The sequence below is a fragment of the Sinocyclocheilus grahami genome, unplaced genomic scaffold (genome assembly GCF_001515645.1).
Source record: "Sinocyclocheilus grahami isolate Dianchi unplaced genomic scaffold, SAMN03320097.WGS_v1.1 scaffold876.1, whole genome shotgun sequence".
Lineage (NCBI taxonomy): Eukaryota > Metazoa > Chordata > Actinopteri > Cypriniformes > Cyprinidae > Sinocyclocheilus > Sinocyclocheilus grahami.
In genome coordinates this window covers 587533-606978 of record NW_015506055.1, presented here as the reverse complement: position 1 = coordinate 606978, position 19446 = coordinate 587533, and the positions used below count along the sequence as shown (strand labels likewise).

Genomic DNA, 19446 nt, shown 5'->3' with positions numbered 1-19446 from the left:
AATTTGAAAAGGAAGAAAAAAAGTTTGCCAAAAGGCAGATTCGAACCCGAGTCGATCACGTCAAAAGGTGGATGACACGCGTTTTACTTTTGTAATGTTGACTAGCCCAAAAATGTAAATGCAAAAAAAATGTAAAGTTGTAGACAAATTAGAAAAAATATTTGGCCAAGTTTTGCAGTCAAAAATTACCAACTTGAGCAGTTGCAAAGTCTACATGCAACGTCTTTCCCCTGTGTTAAATTCCCGATAACATGAATTCATATTCCGATAGAAATGACTGGATTTGCAAACAATGGTAAATGTGACTGCGCCTTAAGACATATACCATAGACAGCTTCAGCATGTTACAAATAAACCTAAGAGGTCTCAGCTGCATAGAATATTTTTCAGGTTTGGAGGTTTGTGTGCGTTCAGTTTCCATTTTTAAAAGTACAGTTACAAGAATGCCCTACAAAAGACTCTTTGTGGTGTTCGATTTCTGAGATGTCTGGCAGTTCAATCTGGCACAAGCAGAAGTAAAGAGGTGGCATGATATGGATCTGACAGGGAGATTTAGGGGCTTCTGAAAGCTAAGCAATGGTTGAAGCCAGATTACATTTTGTTTTGGACACAGATAGTGTTGAATGCAAACAGTGACTAAATCCTTAATCTCATCCTCCAGGTTTAGGGCTAAAACAACCTTCAGAACTGGTTATGAAGTTCAATGGTCAAAAAAAAAAAAGCGTTGACGGTCAAAATGTACTCACATGACTTTCTGTTAAGCCGCGAGCGTTTCCGTGTTTTTGGACTAGATGCCCTCTCTGTGGGATTCTGGGTGACAGATTTAACCAGACGATCCATTATCTCATCTGTGGCATCGTCCTGTGAGCTGGGGCTGTCCTCTTTGGCTACAGACATGTTTGTGTTAACCCTGCCAAAACCTGTGTAGAAATTACATTAGATCAATCATTACTGCACGTAATTACTTTAGAAACCAGTCCAAGATCTTTCAAAGGAAGTGTTCAAATGAATGAGGTTGGTATTACATCTTGGTAAACTAATGAAAATCAGTCATTTGTAAAAGGTTCACAGATATTCAAGCAAATACAAAGTTGGGTGCCAAGTCTGAATCAATGGCTTATTCATCCAGGTTTTTCCATGTCTGTCTTGTCAGTTACCCCTCAAAAATCATTTATTTACCATTTAGTTCACAATAATTCTGTTAGTTGAGCAAACCCACTCCATGCTAGGGTTGGGTACCGAAACCCGGTACCAATATGGCACCGGTACCTACAGGGGCGTAAATTTCGTATAACAGTAGGAGGGGACAATAAACATAAAATTTCTCAAGAGCAGTATTTGAAGGGGACACAAGGCGCGCGTGGTGGGGGGTGTGGTAGCATATTTTCTTAGCGATAGATGCTATTTACACTAAGTGAAAATATCAGTATTTGTTTTGTGATATGCTTTACACTAAGTGCAAATAGCTATTTATACTATATTAAAATAGCAGGATATTCTGCTAATTACTTATTGCCAATAGTGGCAATTATCTGCACCTCAGCATTGTAATACATTATAAAACAGTATGCAATAATAAATTGAGTGTTAATTTTAATTTTAATTCAAATTATTAAATGGATGCCACCTTATTGGGACAAAAGCCCTGCCAACACCTACCAACCCTACCCGATACTTCTTGATTATTTCCTTCATTTTTATTAAAAAATAAAAGCTTTTCTGATGTGATTTGAAATTTGAAAAGGAAGAAAAAAAGTTTGCCAAAAGGCAGATTCGAACCCGAGTCGATCACGTCAAAAGGTGGATGACACGCGTTTTACTTTTGTAATGTTGACTAGCCCAATCACACGTTGGTGGATGGAGTTAATATAATAGCCTTTGCCAACGATTTTTTTTATTCCCAACAGTTAAACAGTTGCCCACAGAAAAAAAACGGGGGTGGGGGGGATGCTGCAGCACCCCCAATTCCCGCGCCTATGATTTATACACAGAGGAATGGCTTACTACTATTAGTGCAGCAGGGAGACCGTGCCAAATTACACAACTCCGAGCTGTTGTGGTCACGCCGTGACAGCGCTCGTGTCAGTCACAGTGTTGCCAAGTCCGCGGTTTCCCCCTGGAATTGGGCTACTTTATCACTGTTGCTGCGGGTTGTTTTTCATGTCCGCGGGTTGAAGTGACCCCAATAACGTGTATTTTAGGCCCCAGAACGCGATTTTTACCGGGGGACCCCTCGAAACGCGGTTAGTTTTGAGTAGCAATTGGGCGGGTTTTGTTATCAAAAGCTGGCAACCATTTCCCTCAAGCAGGCATTTGGACCCAAAGTGAGGCAAGGGAGGGGGAGACTCTAAATATTTCTAAACTTAAAACGCATTTTTGCCCCGATTGTGTTGTTTTACTACTTACAATTGATTAAAGTATAAAACATTGTTATTTACAATGCACAGCGTGGTTTTTAATCATATTTTTAGGGGGGACAACCCTCAGATGGGGGGGTCCTCCCCCGACCCCCCCAGGATTTCCGCCTATGGGTACCTAAACGGTATGTAGAACCGAATCAGAAGTTCAGAACGCAGATGATTTCGGTGCCGTGCCATGCCTGAGCTATCGATTGAAATATTTGTCCTCTGGTTCTCCGAAACGGACGCAAGAAGCATCATCACCGTGAAAAATAACTTCCCGACTGAGAAAATGCACTTGAACTCAAGTCGGAAATCTCTAATAATACAAATCCAACAAATCTTTGTAGTAACGCGAATGTCCATGTTGTTTTCACATAAGCACAACTCGGGAAATGAGAGCATCTGAGGAGCTAGTGAATGCAGTAATTACACTTGCTCTGATGGCAGCAGGTAGCGATCAATCATTACTGCACGTAATTACTTTAGAAACCAGTCCAAGATCTTTCAAAGGAAGTGTTCAAATGAATGAGTTTGGTATTACATCTTGGTAAACTAATGAAAATCAGTCATTTGTAAAAGGTTCACAGATATTCAAGCAAATACAAAGTTGGGTGCCAAGTCTGAATCAATGGCTTATTCATCCAGGTTTTTCCATGTCTGTCTTGTCAGTTACCCCTCAAAAATCATTTATTTACCATTTAGTTCACAATAATTCTGTTAGTTGAGCAAACCCACTCCATGCTAGGGTTGGGTACCGAAACCCGGTACCAATATGGCACCGGTACCTACAGGGGCGTAAATTTCGTATAACAGTAGGAGGGGACAATAAACATAAAATTTCTCAAGAGCAGTATTTGAAGGGGACACAAGGCGCGCAAAATGCATCGATTAGCGATGGATTATAAATATACTTCATTATTATGAAAATACCAGATGGCTTGAATAAAACAGATAAACTAGTGTCACAGTCGAGTGTTTATTGTCTTTGTTTTATCATTCAAAACGTTTATACGTTCTGTTTACTCAGTTAACTGCAAATTACAGCAATAATAGCCATGCCTTTGTCCATAAGGGATTTCCTGAGTTTAGCTACTTCTATGACTGGATATGTGGATTTTCTGTGCGAGCAGCATTGTAATACATTATAAAACAGTATGCAATAATAAATTGAGTGTTAATTTTAATTTTAATTCAAATTATTAAATGGATGCCACCTTATTGGGACAAAAGCCCTGCCAACACCTACCAACCCTACCCGATACTTCTTGATTATTTCCTTAATTTTTATTAAAAAATAAAAGCTTTTCTGATGTGATTTGAAATTTGAAAAGGAAGAAAAAAAGTTTGCCAAAAGGCAGATTCGAACCCGAGTCGATCGCGTCAAAAGGTGGATGACACGCGTTTTACTTTTGTAATGTTGACTAGCCCAATCACACGTTGGTGGATGGAGTTAGTATAATAGCCTTTGCCAACGATTTTTTTTATTCCCAACAGTTAAAGATTAGCGATGGATTATAAATATACTTCATTATTATGAAAATACCAGATGGCTTGAATAAAACAGATAAACTAGTGTCACAGTCGAGTGTTTATTGTCTTTGTTTTATCATTCAAAACGTTTATACGTTCTGTTTACTCAGTTAACTGCAAATTACAGCAATAATAGCCATGCCTTTGTCCATAAGGGATTTCCTGAGTTTCGCTACTTCTATGACTGGATATGTGGATTTTCTGTGCGAGGGCGCCCTCTGGTGTCCAGTATGAATGAAACAGACATCATGTGTTTACAGTGCGAATGGCCAAATCATAATTTTTGGGGGAATTTTTTTTAATACAATTTTTTAATAAGTATCGGTTCAGGCACCGGAACCGTTTTAAAAGTATCAATTTGGCACCGGTATCGAGAAAAAAAAACGGGGAAAAAAACCCACGATACCCAACCCTACTCCATGCAGCTTGTGTAGTAACTCTACCTTCATCATCATCATCATCCTGTGCTGATTGGCTCTCTACTGGTGAAGTAGGAGTGCTGTCAGAGTCATAAGGCCCCTCTGTGAGATCAAATGACCCAACCTTAATGCTCTCATTAATTATACAGTTTTATAATATATTAAAAGCTGCACAATTGCTTTATCTTTGCACACGTCCATGCTTCAAATGCTCTACCTTCATCACTCAAATGAAGAGTTGGTGAAATTGGAGAAGTGTCCCCACCAGTGGTAAGAATCTCTATAAAAGATCCCCAAATTGACAAACAAAATAATAAACAAAACTTAAAATAATAATCATCATCATCCAAACGGTCTTAACAGATATTGTAGCAGAATAAAAAAAAGCTACATCTGGGCTGGGTAACTAAACTTTTTGTGATTGAAACAGTAGTTCTCAGTTTGGCTTGGAGATCTACCTTCCTGCAGATGTTACTTCTTTGACTGTAATTAAACAAATCTGGATCACCTAATGAATGTTTCTAAACCAGGTGTGCTAGAGGAGGGGTGTAACTAAATTCCACAGGAAGGTTGGGTCCAAGCAGGAGGACTAACACTGGTCTAAACTGCTAACTCTTATATAACCTGGATTTGCTGTGTGTTGTGGTATCTTACTTCGTACAGCACGGCTCCTGCGCAGCTTGCTGTTGTCGTTGTTGGCAATGAGCAGGTTTTTCATGTTCTCATGCTCCTCTTGGGCTGGCTCTGATTCTACTGTTGAAGAAACCGGGGATGGGTTGTCCTCCAGAGACAGCTGTGGAACTGCTCCAGAAAACTTCTCTGTCTATGAGAAGAAAGAAAAAAAGAATCAGAAAGTATAATTAGTTATTGGTAAAGTTTTTTTCTCAATCTACTAATTGACGATTGAGGGTGATACAGTGGGGTTGTGGAGAGGACCATGAATTGGTTCATTCCCTCAAATGAATGATCTGAGTTCAATACCAGTTAAGCACTATTGACAACATTTGTGGCATAATGTCAATCAGGGCTGTCGTCAGGGGGAGGACAACTGAGAAAATTGTCCCAGGCCCTGTGCTGAGGGGGCCGGCTAAATGCTTTATACTGTGGAGTGTTCAGAGGTGGACTATGTCTAGCAATGATCTTGATGGCACTGAAATTATGAAGTTGTGAAATTGTCTCTTATTTTGTTTAAAGAGCTATTTTTTTTCTATTCAGTACTGCCCTTCAGAAGCCACACAAAATAAGGACACTTTAACCTAATCCTTGTATTGAAAAAAAATTTCACTCCTGGAGGATTTTTCTGAAGATCAGTTGAACTGCCCAGGACTATCCCAAACATAAAAGCTGTGGCTCATCCAGGGGAAAAAATTTTAATAAAAAAATCATAGCATTAAGAATCAAGCATATGTAAACTTTTGAACAGGGTAATTTAAATAAATATTCAGCTATTATTATTCCTATTATTTTGTTAAGCTTTTTAACATTTTTAAGATTCTACAAGGTATGTGTAAACTCAAGACCATAACCGTAAACTGGAAGTACATGAGCAATAATCATTAAAATGGTTTTAAAAATTATATCAAAAAGACTTAAACATTATATGTGGTGGAATTAGGTTAGTGGACTAAAATCAGAGGACATCTTAGTGTAGTCAAAGTATGTTTTCAGTTGGTGATTTTCCTCAAGAGCTTCCATTCCACACCTCAGTGATCAGTTTGCCCCGGGTCTTGGTGCGCTCGCGGTGGACGGCACGTTTGCGTTTTTGGGTGAGGACTCTCTCTCGTGTGGTGCGGTACTCGAGGGCAAACTCACTGATGATCTTACAGAACTGAGTTACTTTAGTGTCCCGCACCGAGTATGAGGGCTGACCCAAGTACAGCAAGAAGGAATGAAACCTGCAAAGTGAAGGAAGTACAAGTAATATATTGTATGCTCCAGTTAATCCTAATTTAAAAAATTAGGCACAATCATTGAAGCTCATCAACTTACGGGAAGCATCCAAATGAAGTTGGTATCTTTTAATTTAACATGTTGAAGTATAAAATGTATTGCAGTGTGTTTTTTTATTACCTATTAATAATGCGCCTATGCACTACTTTCAGGATGATGATCCTTTCAGTACAGTCTTTCAGAAATTCTGTCATTTTGTTTTTCAAGTTAGGTTTAGTTTCATGTTTGGCCACTACTTTAAGGTTGTCCCAAGATGCTTTGCATTTTCTCTCCAACTGAATCAGGTTTTCAGACAGCTGCTCAAAATCCACCTGTGGGAAAAGAAAGGAGGTAGTGATAAATTATGAAGGTAAACTGTGTTATTAGCATAGTTACCTTTAAAAGGAGAAACAGAACAAAAAATAAACCAATGAACACAGCAGTTTATTCATTAATTACAATGGCGACCTTTACAAGATGTGCTATAGAAAAAAAAACGGCTACTATAAAAGCCTAGAAGAGAGCAATGAAATGAAAATCCCAGCACCAATTAATAAATAATTGAACATTATTACATCTAAAAGGTAAGACAAACAGAACAAAGAAATGAAAAATGCATATAAAGCGTCTGAGTCACCTACTTTAGCAGAGCGTGTGTTAGCAGGGATCTCAGAGTAAAGGTCTGTCGTATCTGGGTAGTTTTCCACCACAAAATTGCAGGTATGATGAAGCAGAGACTGCCTGTGTACTGTGTCCTTCACCTCAGTAACCTTCTCCAGATAACTGAGCTCAAAGCCCTTAGCCTGCCAGAGAGCCAAGAACTGCCAATTAAAGTCATTATGTGATGTTCAATGAAATACTACATTAGCTTTGTTGGCAACTGGTGGGAAAAAATATTAACATGGCTACTCATTAAATCGAGTGGCACAAATTAAAGGACATCATGTGCTGAACAGTTATTAACCGCTAACTGTCAAGTTTTTAAGATGGCATTGCAACAGACAGCAAGCTATAAAGACCTCATTAAAACGAATGATATTTCTGAATATGTGAAATGTTCTTTTTATTCTAAGTAAAGCTTAAGAGAGCCTGAATTGATGAGAAAAGGTTCATTTTTGGGGTCAACTATTCCGTATAACAAATGCATAGAATCGCTTCAGAAGGCCTTTATTACACTTTTTATGATGGATGGACGCACTTTTTTTGGCCTTCAAAATCTCGACCACTATTCACTGCCATTATAAAGCTTGAATGAGCCGGGACATTTTTTTTATATAACTCTGATTGTATTCATCTGAAAGAGAAAAGTCATATACACCTAGGATGGCTTGAGGGTGAGTAAATCATGGGGTAATTAAAATTTTTTGGTGAACTATCCCTTTAAAATCAAAAACCAGTTTGATCTGTCTGCCATGGTTCAAAACGAAAGTGTTCTACACATCGTAGTACAGAGTGTCTTCACTACTTGTGTGTATACGAGTTTGAAGAGTTCAAGAGGTTGTGACATTATTCAGCACAGAAAACATGCCATGCAGCGTCTTGATCATATCTTATCTTCCACAAGGCAAAAGCAAAAGATTAAGGCATCAGAACAGAGCTGCTCTGACTAATCACATGTGTCCATCAAGCTCCAGACTGCAGCACTTGCCCTTAATACAGGTGCTTTAAAGGTATTTCTGCTCCTAGGACTCACTGTGGAGGAGATGGAGCACTTACATTGGAGCTATTGAGGAAGTTGCCAATGGCCAGTAGTGTTGCTAGGATACGCTTGAAGGTTTTGTTCTTGGCGAGTTGTTCCATACCCAGTTTCAGGTCAAAAAGAGGCTCTGCAATCTCCTGCAACATTCATGTGTGAGGGATAGAAGAATGACAGAAAGAGAGAAATTAAGAACGAATGTTTGTCACTACAATGCAATACTGAAACACTGAGGCTGTGAATACGTTTTTTTTTTTCCAATGTAAAAATAGATAAATAGAATCTCGACATTATACTGTAGTACACTAGCAATATATATTATGATAAAATACACTAATGTTCTATAGACAATTACATTTATTATAATAGGTGTAAACAATGCTTCGACCAATTGATATAAATCCATTAACTGTATAATTTTAAGGGTGCCAAGCAATGCAGCATTAGGTGCATTTATGAGCATTTTTACAATTGCTTCAAATACAGCTTTCACAGATTTTCAGCAGACTTCACAGATTTATATATATATATATATATATATATATATATATATAAAATAATAACAACAATAATCTAATGCTTACAAATACACTACTGAAAGTTTGGGGTCAGGCTATTCTTTCTATTCATCAAAGAATCCTTAAATAAATAGTTTACAGAAAATAGTAAGTAAAACCTGCTGACAATTCAGCTTTGTCATCACAGGAATAAATTATTTGTATTACTTTTAAATGGTCACCTCTGCATGGTTTAATACAACAGACTAGAACTAACATAGTTGTAACGCTTTAGCCGATTAATCCTTTTATTATGATCATGCTACTGGAGTAAACAGGTTTTCATTCTAAGTATAAACTTAGTATAAAAAGAGGATTAATTGTCGTAGGGCACTGACTTTCTCCAGGGTCTCATAGTTCAGTTTAAAGGCCCAGAGCTGTAATCTGGCCGTGAGGCCACTGATGGATGAGAGAGTGAGCAGAAACTGCTCTGCTGTGCCCAGCGGTACATCAGGGTTGGCCAGCTGCGCCTCCTGAATCTTCTGTTTCTCTTCATCAGTTGGAATCATGGTCAGGATTTTCTACAGTTGGATAGAAGCAGAGGATATTTTACTTCAGATTTGTAATGTACAAAATAATCATTTCAAATCTTTCTTAATTTTATAATAATTAATTATAAAAAGAAAAAAATACTGATATTTATGCTCAATACAGAAATGTGGGAATGTTTAAACAAATTAAACAAGCTTCTACTGACCCCTGATGGTGGACGCTAGTGCTACATTACCTCAATGCCCTCTTTACTGATGGAAAACTCATCAAAGGTGAGGATGGCACTTTTAATGACATGTATAGCAGGCAAAACAGTCATGCCGATGTTGATGGCATTGCTCCTCTTTGGATCAAGCACTAAAATGGCTGCTTTCTTGATCTCAGCACTTTTCTGTAGGAGAATTATAGAACCATTTTTAGCATGCGCTGGCCATAAAAAAAGTTGTTGCTTTAACATTTATTCATCCATATATTCAATAGCAGCATTCCCCCAGTGAGGTGACCTATCATCTTTTGATAGAAAAATAACTTTAGTAAATTTTTATTGTTGTGTAACCCTGAATATTTTATTCTTAAACAAGCTTGCCAGTTTGAGTTGTCTGGCATACGTATGCTATTTGTTACTTGTAGGTATAAGATGCATAAGATTGTATACATTCACTGTAAATGCAAACAAATGTGCAAGGATGAATTTGTAAAAATAAATGATTAAAACTAAAAATAATTATAATTTTTCTTCCTATTATTATTATTGTTATTATTATTATTATTATTAAAGAATTTAAATAAATACTGATCAAGGAGGGAAAAAAAAGTTTGCCCATTGCACCTTTGCTACTGGAAGATCCTTTCCCTTGGACTCAAACAGGTGCTCCAGCTTAGCTGTATCGACTGCAACCTTATCAAGTGAAGCCCAAACTGTGCCCCGCCCAAACTTGCACTTCCTGGGGCTGTCGGGCTGCTTAAGCTCCTTCCAGAACAGCTTGACCGTTTTCCGTTTCTTTAGAATAGCCGGATCATTCCCTTGAGACGGGGACGGAAGGAGGAGTCCTGGAGGTGGAGGAGGCACACTCAAACCTCCAGGAGGAGGTGGAGGAGGAGGGGGTGGAGCCAGACCAGCAGGTCCAGGAGGAGGAGGGGGTGGCGGCGGTGGGGGGGCTGAGCCCAGTCCTGGCACTGGAGGAGGGGGCGGCGGTAATCCATAAGGCAAACCAGTGTCAAAAGTGTCTATATCCAGTACATCGATATCCTCCTCCTCCATCAGATCGGAGAAGTCAAGATCTTTAATCCGCAGAGGTCTGGAGCTGGGCTGCAGCTTCTCCCAGGCATCCTGACTACCCCTGGATAATGGCGTCATCATGGTCTTCTCTAAACTCTGTGAATGAGTCTCCGCTTCAATACTGTACTGTGGACGCAGCTTCTTGCTCTGTTCCTCTGCTAGCCTGGTGCGAGCAGCCTGAGCAGTACCTTCAGGGATCTCCAGGTCCGCCCACCTGGATGTGTCCTCTGTGGGCTGAGAAGTGCAAGACTGCAGTCTGGAGAGCCGTCCGGCCATACTGGTGATCCCATGGTCCTCAAGTGGTCCACTTTCCAGACCAGGACTTTTTAGGCCTCCAGAGGTGGTGTTGTTTTTGGAGTAGAGCATATCCAACATGAACTTCCTGTCATTAGAGAGGGTGCTGTGCTGTTCCGCTGCACTGCCCTGACGCTGCAAACCCCCCTCTAGAGGAACAAAAAAATAAAAAAAATTAAAAAATTAAAACCATTCAGTGCTGAAGGAAAAATATTAGGGATACACAATATATCAGTACCATACAGTATAGAGTAGTATTTTTTTGTATCATTATTTATCAGTAACGGTTGATACGGAATATTTTTATTTATTTAGTATTTTAATTAACAGACAATGGACATAACTGCCCTAGAATTATCTACAGAGTTAAATTTCATCTGCAGTCCATGGACAAGAAAAAGAAAATGCGTATTATGGTTGTTCTATAATAAACATTGTTGCATGTCCAAAATACACAAGTATTAAAAACAAACAAAAAATTATATACTGAAAAAGTGTATATAGATTATACTGAATAAAAAATTGTGTATGAAAAACAACTTAAGACCACAGTTAAATGTAATCTTCAGTAAATCTCAAAATTAATATCCATTTTCATACTGTACTACTGTACTGTGTGTTATAAATGTTATGATGCCTAAATTCATTTGTAGCAATTTACAATGACTGATTTAAGTTTTTTTGTGTTTTATATTCAATTGATTGAAAATTCTATAAAAAAAAATTGTCCAGAATTTTAAAATGACATTTGAAATGAAACATGAAAATAAATCTGCTTATTGATATTGGTCAGAATTTGTATATTGTGAATTCCTATAAAGTACAGTATGCAACATAGCAGTGTTGCCATTTGCATTGTAATCAAGCAGAAATATTTTTTCAGCATAATAGCAGCAGGCTAAAAGAGACATCCTACCTTCAAAATGCCCAGTGCAAGCACAGATCATGTTGTTCCCACAGGCTACCATCCTCTAGTTTCAGTAACCCAGTGCAGACTAATAGCAGTAACTCATCTGGGCTCTAAAGGCATTGTAGTGCTAACTGCCTAAAACCTCTACATGCCAAAACAGAGATCCCCATCTCCAAATCTAAACAGTTTACATCTCTGCCCTCTACTTCAGCTAATTTACATTCCCTGGAAGAAAGGCCTGTTAGCGGCTGTGTCATTTGGAGCACGGCCACTAGAGGAAGAGTAGGAATCACTCTCACATATTTCCACTTTGAAGATTTCTGCTTGAAATAAAGCTCTTGACTTCTCAAAGAAGCCCTCACACAGAAGTGCTTGACTACTGCTCAGTGTCAAGAGATTTTCAATGGGCAGAAACCAGGTTACGAAACCTACTTGTCAACAGATGCTTAGTTAAAGAAACAAGTTGCTTCTTAAATTAATTTTAAACGAAATGTCTCAAAAAGCCAATGAATACAACTGAACAACAGAAATACAACTGAACTCTTGTTTAAGAGTGAAGGCTGGGTTAGCTTTGAATTAGGCATGTGGAAGACACTGTTTGCTCATGTCTTAGGCAGACAGAGCAGCAGTATGAATGACATAGAGAATGACAGAGACAGAGGGTTGTGGTAGGAATGGAATTTCTTGCCTGCTTCATTGTGGGCTGTTGTTGTGTCCTCTGGCTGCTCCAGGGTGTGCCTGGTCAAGTTTACCTCTTCAGATTCCTGACCACTAATAGATCCTGCAAGACACACACATACACACATTGGAAAACACTGAAAAAAAAGAGAAAAATTCACATAGAAACATCTAGCAGTTTTTGTAAACCATACAAAAACTTTACATAATTCCATATAAAAGTTCACATAACTGTAATAATAATAAGTGTGTATTGGACACCATTTCTGAAGGATCATGTGATGCTGAAGACTGGATTAATGGTAAAAATTCAGTTTTACCATCACGGGAATAATTTACATTTTAAAAATGTATTAAAATAGAAAACGGTTATATTGTTCAAATGCACAATGTTACTGTATTTCTGATCAAATAAATGCAGCCTTGTTGGTAAGAGACTTGCTGACCCCCAAACCTTTTAACGGTAGTTTGTGTCGAAATTAACCATTTCTACTTCACACATCTACTCAGTTTTGATTTGAGAAAATGTGTTTGTTAACAAGGATCACAGAGTCGCCAAAGGAAGTTCAAAATAATTTAATATTAGTTTTAATATTATTTATATACTATGGCATTCATTATTTATTTTGAATTAGCATTTATTTTTATATTTTCTGTTTTAATTTTAAAACATTAAGTTCTAGTTATGTGCTTTTGTCATTTTTAATTAAAATATTATTTTCATGTAATATTTAGATTTTATTTTACCTTTATTCCTCTTAACCCCCATTTCTGCTTCCATAACAATCAATCACCTCACACTTAATTAGCAAATTAAGTCCCTGTAGGACCCATGATTCCAGAAGAACAAAAAAAAGTTCATCCCAACCTTACAACATTAATCAAGTTAGGCAACTTCCTATCTATGCTTGACATAAACCGGATGACACGCATACAAGCCTGAAGAAAAACATTTCAATTTACACACGTTGCCCATATCACTCCTGTTCACTACACTACACAAGGCTCATTAAATGTATAGAAAATACCTTTAGAAAAACCTGTTCACATTACACCACATCTGGTATTACTTTGGCTTTTAAGCTTTGAAAAAACTGCTTTGTAAATTTTCTTTTTTGTGGCAATTTCAACAATAGCAATTTTTTTTCCATGGATGGGGATATGATTGCAGCCCATAAAAAGGCAGAAGATAAAGGCATCTTTGAGTAGCAACTTGAGATGAAAGAAGAACTTTAAAGAATAAAGAATGACAATGAGGGGGAAGAGGCCACAGAGGAAAGAATTATTGTCCATTCATGACAATAAAAGTAATTATCTCACTTCTGAACGTTGCTAAATATATATGATATCATAAATATCCAAGTAGCATAGCAAACTATAAAAGAAAAAATGATAGTTTAAAAAGTTAAACATACATTAAATATATCTACTAAAACTTCTTAATTTTGTTGGAAATTTTTTTTTGTGGATTAGTCTTTGGCAGATATAATGGATCGATTCAATTTATTCTCAAATTTCCAGCCAGTAGTTATTTCCTCCAATTCTCCCTCTATGACTTTGTCTCCCTAAAATGACTAAGCATCAGAATGATTTAAAGTGCTAGCACCTCCAAAAGCCACATTCTTTGGCCACACTGCAGCTACTCACCAAACACTGTCTGCCTGCTGCTGTCTGTAAAAGGAGAGAGAAAAGCAAAGCACAGGAATGTTGGGTGCCACAGCAGTGGAGGAAGAGATTAGGAGATGTGCCAAATATTATGAGAGAAGAGAAGAGAGGCGTGAAAGGTGCAGGGGAGAAAGAGAGAGAATACACACAAAAGGAGACAGAGAGAAAACAAGATGGGTAAATTAGGTAATTGGCAAAAACAGAAAGAAAAATAGACCAGTCAAAGAACATATTAAAGAAAGCAAATCTGTTACAAAAAATACAAGCAAAGAATATTTGAGTAGAAGTAGAAAGATAAAAGTAAGAAACACCTGATCCTAGGCATTAGAGGGAAGATAAGAGGAATACTCCTCAGTGTAGCAATTCCAGATAGTTTTAAGGTTATAAGTTGAGAACAATTAACTAAACACTTTAACATTTAGTAAATTCAGTATTTTTTGACACCTCAAAAATGGAAGACTTACCTATTTTCCTATAACTGCACAGTTAACAGTAGATTCCCATATAAATTATCACTGATCACACTGTTCAAAACAGCTCACACCATTCAACTCATCCTTGTTTTGCTCCTTCAAGACCTTCAAGTTCTTCCCAAAATATTCCCATGCCCTGCCTTCTCTTATTGCTACACCTCGCCTTTTCAGTATCACAGGATCAGTTGCTTACTTACTTGAAGACTCGCTTTCCCTCCGTCTGGCTGGGCTGCTCTGCTCCCGTCTGGGAAGGGACCTCCTGAGGAGAGTCTGTTGCTGTGAAAGACTCTCTGTGGAGAGACAGTTAGTTAGTGCATGCTAAAGGCTATAGCACACTATGGGCAGTTTGATGTAAATCAGGTCCACACATACACAAACACAAAAAGAATGTGCATGTCAGTAAATGTGCGTCTCTCTCCATCCACTCCAAAATACACAACATTTGAAGGCACATTGCTTTGTTTCATCTAATTTTCATATTCTGCTTTCCTTACAGGTACAATGTTAATACAGCTCCTTTGAGAAAAACAATTTAAAATAAGGTTAACATATGTTAATGTTTTCGATAAAATGAACTAACAACGAATAACTTCACAGCATTTATTAATCTTGGTTAATTTCGACATAAACTACCGTTAAAAGGTTTGGGGGTCAGCAAGTCTCTTACCAACAAGGCTGCATTTATTTGATCAGAAATACAGTAACATTGTGCATTTGAACAATATAACCGTTTTCTATTTTAATACATTTTAAAATGTAAATTATTCCCGTGATGGTAAAACTGAATTTTTACCATTAATCCAGTCTTCAGCATCACATGATCCTTCAGAAATGGTGTCCAATACACACTTATTATTATTACTGTTGATACATTTTCGGCATTCTCTGATGGAATTTCTGGATTTTTTTTCTCATTTTGTCTCTCATAGTTGAGGTATACCTATGATGAAAATTACAGGCCTCTCTCATCTTTTTAAGTGGGAGAACTTGCACAATTGGTGGCTGACTAAATACTTTTCTGCCCCACTGTATATTTGTGATGCACCTTGTCAAATGTCAGATATTAAAAAAGACACTGGAAAAAAAACTATTACATGTGCATGAGAGTTATATGTTGTAATTATTGTTAGTTCAGGAAAGTTTGAAATGAGATGAATTTATTGTTGAAGTTACTCTGGCTTGCTGATCTACAACTTCAAACCAAAATCCAGATTACTTTGAATATAATATGAGCTCTAAACTGGCATCAGATCAGTAGCCAGGACAAGTTCAACAAATACCAAACAATTAGTCCTCAAAAGCAGAAAGTGATTTAAATGTGATACAGACCTGCTGGAGATGCTGGAGGTTCCCTCTGTTATAGACCTCTCCTTTTTTAACCTCCGTCTAGAAATCCCCATGTGAGCTATGTAGTGACTCATAAAAGAGCGCCCCCTAGTGAATGACAAAGGAATTGTGGGAGGGAAGAAACGGAAGTAGAGAGAAAGAGGAGGAACAGTGGTGGTGGTTACATGGACAAACAGAGGGTTAATATGTTGACAAGACCAAAACATCAGCAAGAATCAGAGAAACAGTCCCAACCACCCAGAGCCACTGAGAAATTATGCAGCACTGAATTAGAAGAGGAGGAAAACAGCATATGAACAGAAATTGTTATAATTAAGGATACACTAAAGTGAATGGTTACCAGTGTTAGCCAAATATTACAAATACTTCTCCTTAAAGATCATTTATGCGACATGGATGTTTTAGAAATAATGCTAACTTTATGTATTCTATATATAAATTATGCCATTTAATTATGTACTACTATGTATGCATATGCATAAAACTAGGTATATGCAGTTAAAGTGATCATATCTTGTAAAAAATAAAGTATAAACTGCAGTATTATTGGATTTAATGCCTGTGCTTATGACTGGTCATGATCCTTTGTGATGTCACATAAAAATAGCAAAATATTTAGAGGAAAACACAAGCTCAGATCAAGAGAGCTGATAGGCTGATCACAATTGTGCCCAGTTCTGGACCTTTAAGACCAAACACATCCTGGCCAACCCTAGAAAACATTCCTGTAGCTCTACGCAGAGAGGAAAGCTTCCCAAATAAAACATTCACTTTCCACATATATGTGCAAGGACTGTTGACTCAATAAGACATTTCACTTTGGCCAAAGGCAACATTTGAAATAGCACATTGTGATTTGGGCAAACTGGGAGAAGCAGCCAACCAAAACTTCTCACATACCCATCTACAAAAACCAGAAAAACCTGACAATCTGAAAATGTAAAATGAAATTCACAAGCTTATATGCATACATGTAACTAGAACGTAACGCTGTTTACTCACGTGTGATGCAGATCTGCATTATCAATATAACAAAATAGTAGCCTATATTTTCTATGCACAATTAAGTTTTTAGAAATGGTTTATGAAAAATGAGAATGGTAGATCATTTTGTGGTGCATCTTGGGTGCCACATGGTAATTACATAAGACACCCAGAGCATAGTAAATAAAATAAGCATTAACTACATGAATCAAAGTAATAGGTCACCTGTCTAAGGACTTCACCTACACAGACAGGAAAATTAATACTCATCACTTTTACCACTAATGTTGCATGTATCAATCACTGGCATGTGTAAAGACTCTGATAATGACCGTGCAACATATAGCAGATTCACAGTTAGGCTGGACACAGTAGGTAAAGTAGGAAGGTGCTAATCATAGTATTTCAAACGTGACAAACATTTCATTAAAAGACAGCACTGATGACAACAACAGTGTGTGAATAAATGCTGTGTGTCTACATAAAGAAGACAGCATCAGAGTGCAGGATTGTGTCTTTATCATACCCTCATCCACACAGGACAAAAATACATAGAGTCAAACAACAAACACAAATCTGGAAGGAATGTTTGGTCAGGCAAAAAAAAAAAAAAAAACGCCTAACTAACCAGCCAACTAACTAACTAACTAAATAAATATAATTAATTAATGAATTTAAAATAAATAATAATAAAATCCATACTGGTGTGGGTGTCATTTTCATTAATTTTATATAAATAAAAACAAACAAAAAAATTTATCCATACTGGTGTCTGTGTCATGTTCAATAAATCAATAAATTAATAAATAGAAATGTTGCTTTGTCAACTAAGTTGAAGTACTAAATTTGCTAAATCTAAAACTGGGGGGAAAAATGAAAGGGACTGCCGTGGATATGTTTTAAAATTAATTATTGTGCATTACACAAAACAGAAAAGCTGTTGCCTTAATAATCCATACAATCCAAACATGAATTGAATCCATGAGATGAACAAAATTTGAGACACAAATTTTCCTTACTTGAATAATCTATCTCAGAATGGATTCACATCTGTGAAGGCTACAAATCATCCTTTATTAAACCTTTTCTTTCCTACAGTGTCACGACTGAAAGGTCTGCTTAGTTTACGCTGCCACACAGTGGAGAAACATCACATTGCTGTATGAAAGTCCTTCAATGCATCCTTGCTGTTAGATTATTGAAAAGCTTAGTAATACAAAACATATTTGCACTGTTAATACTCACAAGTTGTGTTCCTGCTCAGCTGTAGCTGTAGACTCTGCTCCATTAGTCGCCGGAGTGACAGGAGGAGTGGGAGAGCCAGGGGTCATAAAGGAGGGACTGGTCAACACAGGACTGCCAGGAACAGGAGAATAAGAGGAATCTGACAGCTGAGGGGAGGCTGTTTGCATCACCTCTGAAACACAAAAGGTGCAAGTGAAGTGTGAATGAATGCTATAGTCTTTTAACATTATGTCTGAAATGACAATGTGCAGATGCTGGATGTGTGAGACAGGCCCTTCAGAGGACAGCACAAGGTACAAGAACAGGGACGGAGAGAGACTGCATTGAAGATACCTGGGGTAGGGCTGTTAGACGAGACTGATACAGTTGGGGAAGCTGGTCGAAAGGAACTATCTGTAAGATTGTGAGAAGATGACCGTCGGCTCCTCCTCCCCTCCTGCTCGCTGGGTGTCAGTTTCCTTCGGTCTTTACGGACATTTGGTGCCCCTTCATCGATCTCACCATCTTCATTCTTGAGGGCATTCTACATAATATACAAAACACCGAAATCATTCAGTATTTTTAGAGTTATACTACCATTTAAAAGGTTGGAGTCAGAATTTTTAACTAAGACTTTGAAAGAAGACACTTATGCTCACCAAAGCTGCTCTTATTTGATCACACAAATGGTAAAGACGGTCCCACTTTATATTAGGTGGCCTTAACTACTATGTACCTGCATCAAAAAAATAAGTACAATGTACTTATTGTGTTCATATTCTACTGCAAAACACTTTTGCTGATGTTGTGGTGGGATACAGGTAAGGTTAGGGACAGGTTTGGTGGTATGGCTAGGTTAATTACAGATGTAATTACCTGTAGGTATTTTTTTTAAAAATATAAGTACAAGGTAAAAACATGTACGTACACAATATGTGCACTGCATCAAATTATTAATTTAAATGTAAGTACATTAGTAGTTAAGGCCACTTAGTTAATACTGCATAAAGTGGGACCGTAAAGACAATTACTACAATTACTGTAATATTAATAAAATTTAAAAGGACCATTTTCTAATGTGATTAAAAATGTAATTTACTCCTGGGCCCGGTTTTTCAAAAGGTTTAATCCGGATAAAATTGATCCAGATTTAGTAATCCTTTTTTTGCGATCCGTGATCACGTAATCCAGCTTACTTTTGGAGCCAGTTTTTTAAAGCAACATCGGATTGGATCAATCTGATCCGGATAGGAACTTTTCAGGATCACCAAATCTGGATAACCAGTGCTGGATAACCAGTGCTCAAACAGGATAGGAAATCACAATGTAGAACTATAGATACGTAAAGAGCAACAAGTAGAATAGCCAGTGTGGGGTCAATATAAGTTTATTTTTATTTGAAATGAAAACCCACACATTTAAAAAAAACTAAAAACAAGAAAAACCCCACCCCATCCTCTTCCAGCAGTCCACTCATCTGAGACCTACAACACAAACACTGTACATTGAGGATATTTATAACAAGTATCAAGTATAGATGTATTGAATTAAAAAAAAAAGACTTAAT

General features: G+C 37.4%; 1 protein-coding gene across 1 annotated transcript in view; it reads right to left on the bottom strand.

Annotated features, from left to right (window-relative positions):
• LOC107563482 (FH1/FH2 domain-containing protein 1-like) overlaps positions 1-19446 on the bottom strand; it is a 55538-nt gene that overhangs the window by 2998 nt on the left and 33094 nt on the right. The window contains exons 10-27 of the mRNA XM_016248370.1: positions 18234-18423; positions 17901-18072; positions 15654-15758; positions 14522-14614; positions 13834-13857; positions 12633-12640; positions 12197-12289; positions 9855-10747; positions 9261-9416; positions 8872-9054; positions 7997-8116; positions 6922-7083; positions 6422-6612; positions 6054-6246; positions 5006-5174; positions 4569-4631; positions 4376-4453; positions 747-920 (exon numbers count right to left, since the gene is read on the bottom strand). Coding sequence (XP_016103856.1) covers positions 747-920; positions 4376-4453; positions 4569-4631; positions 5006-5174; positions 6054-6246; positions 6422-6612; positions 6922-7083; positions 7997-8116; positions 8872-9054; positions 9261-9416; positions 9855-10747; positions 12197-12289; positions 12633-12640; positions 13834-13857; positions 14522-14614; positions 15654-15758; positions 17901-18072; positions 18234-18423 — 3067 coding nt within the window. The remainder of the gene's footprint in view (positions 1-746; positions 921-4375; positions 4454-4568; positions 4632-5005; positions 5175-6053; positions 6247-6421; positions 6613-6921; positions 7084-7996; positions 8117-8871; positions 9055-9260; positions 9417-9854; positions 10748-12196; positions 12290-12632; positions 12641-13833; positions 13858-14521; positions 14615-15653; positions 15759-17900; positions 18073-18233; positions 18424-19446) is intronic.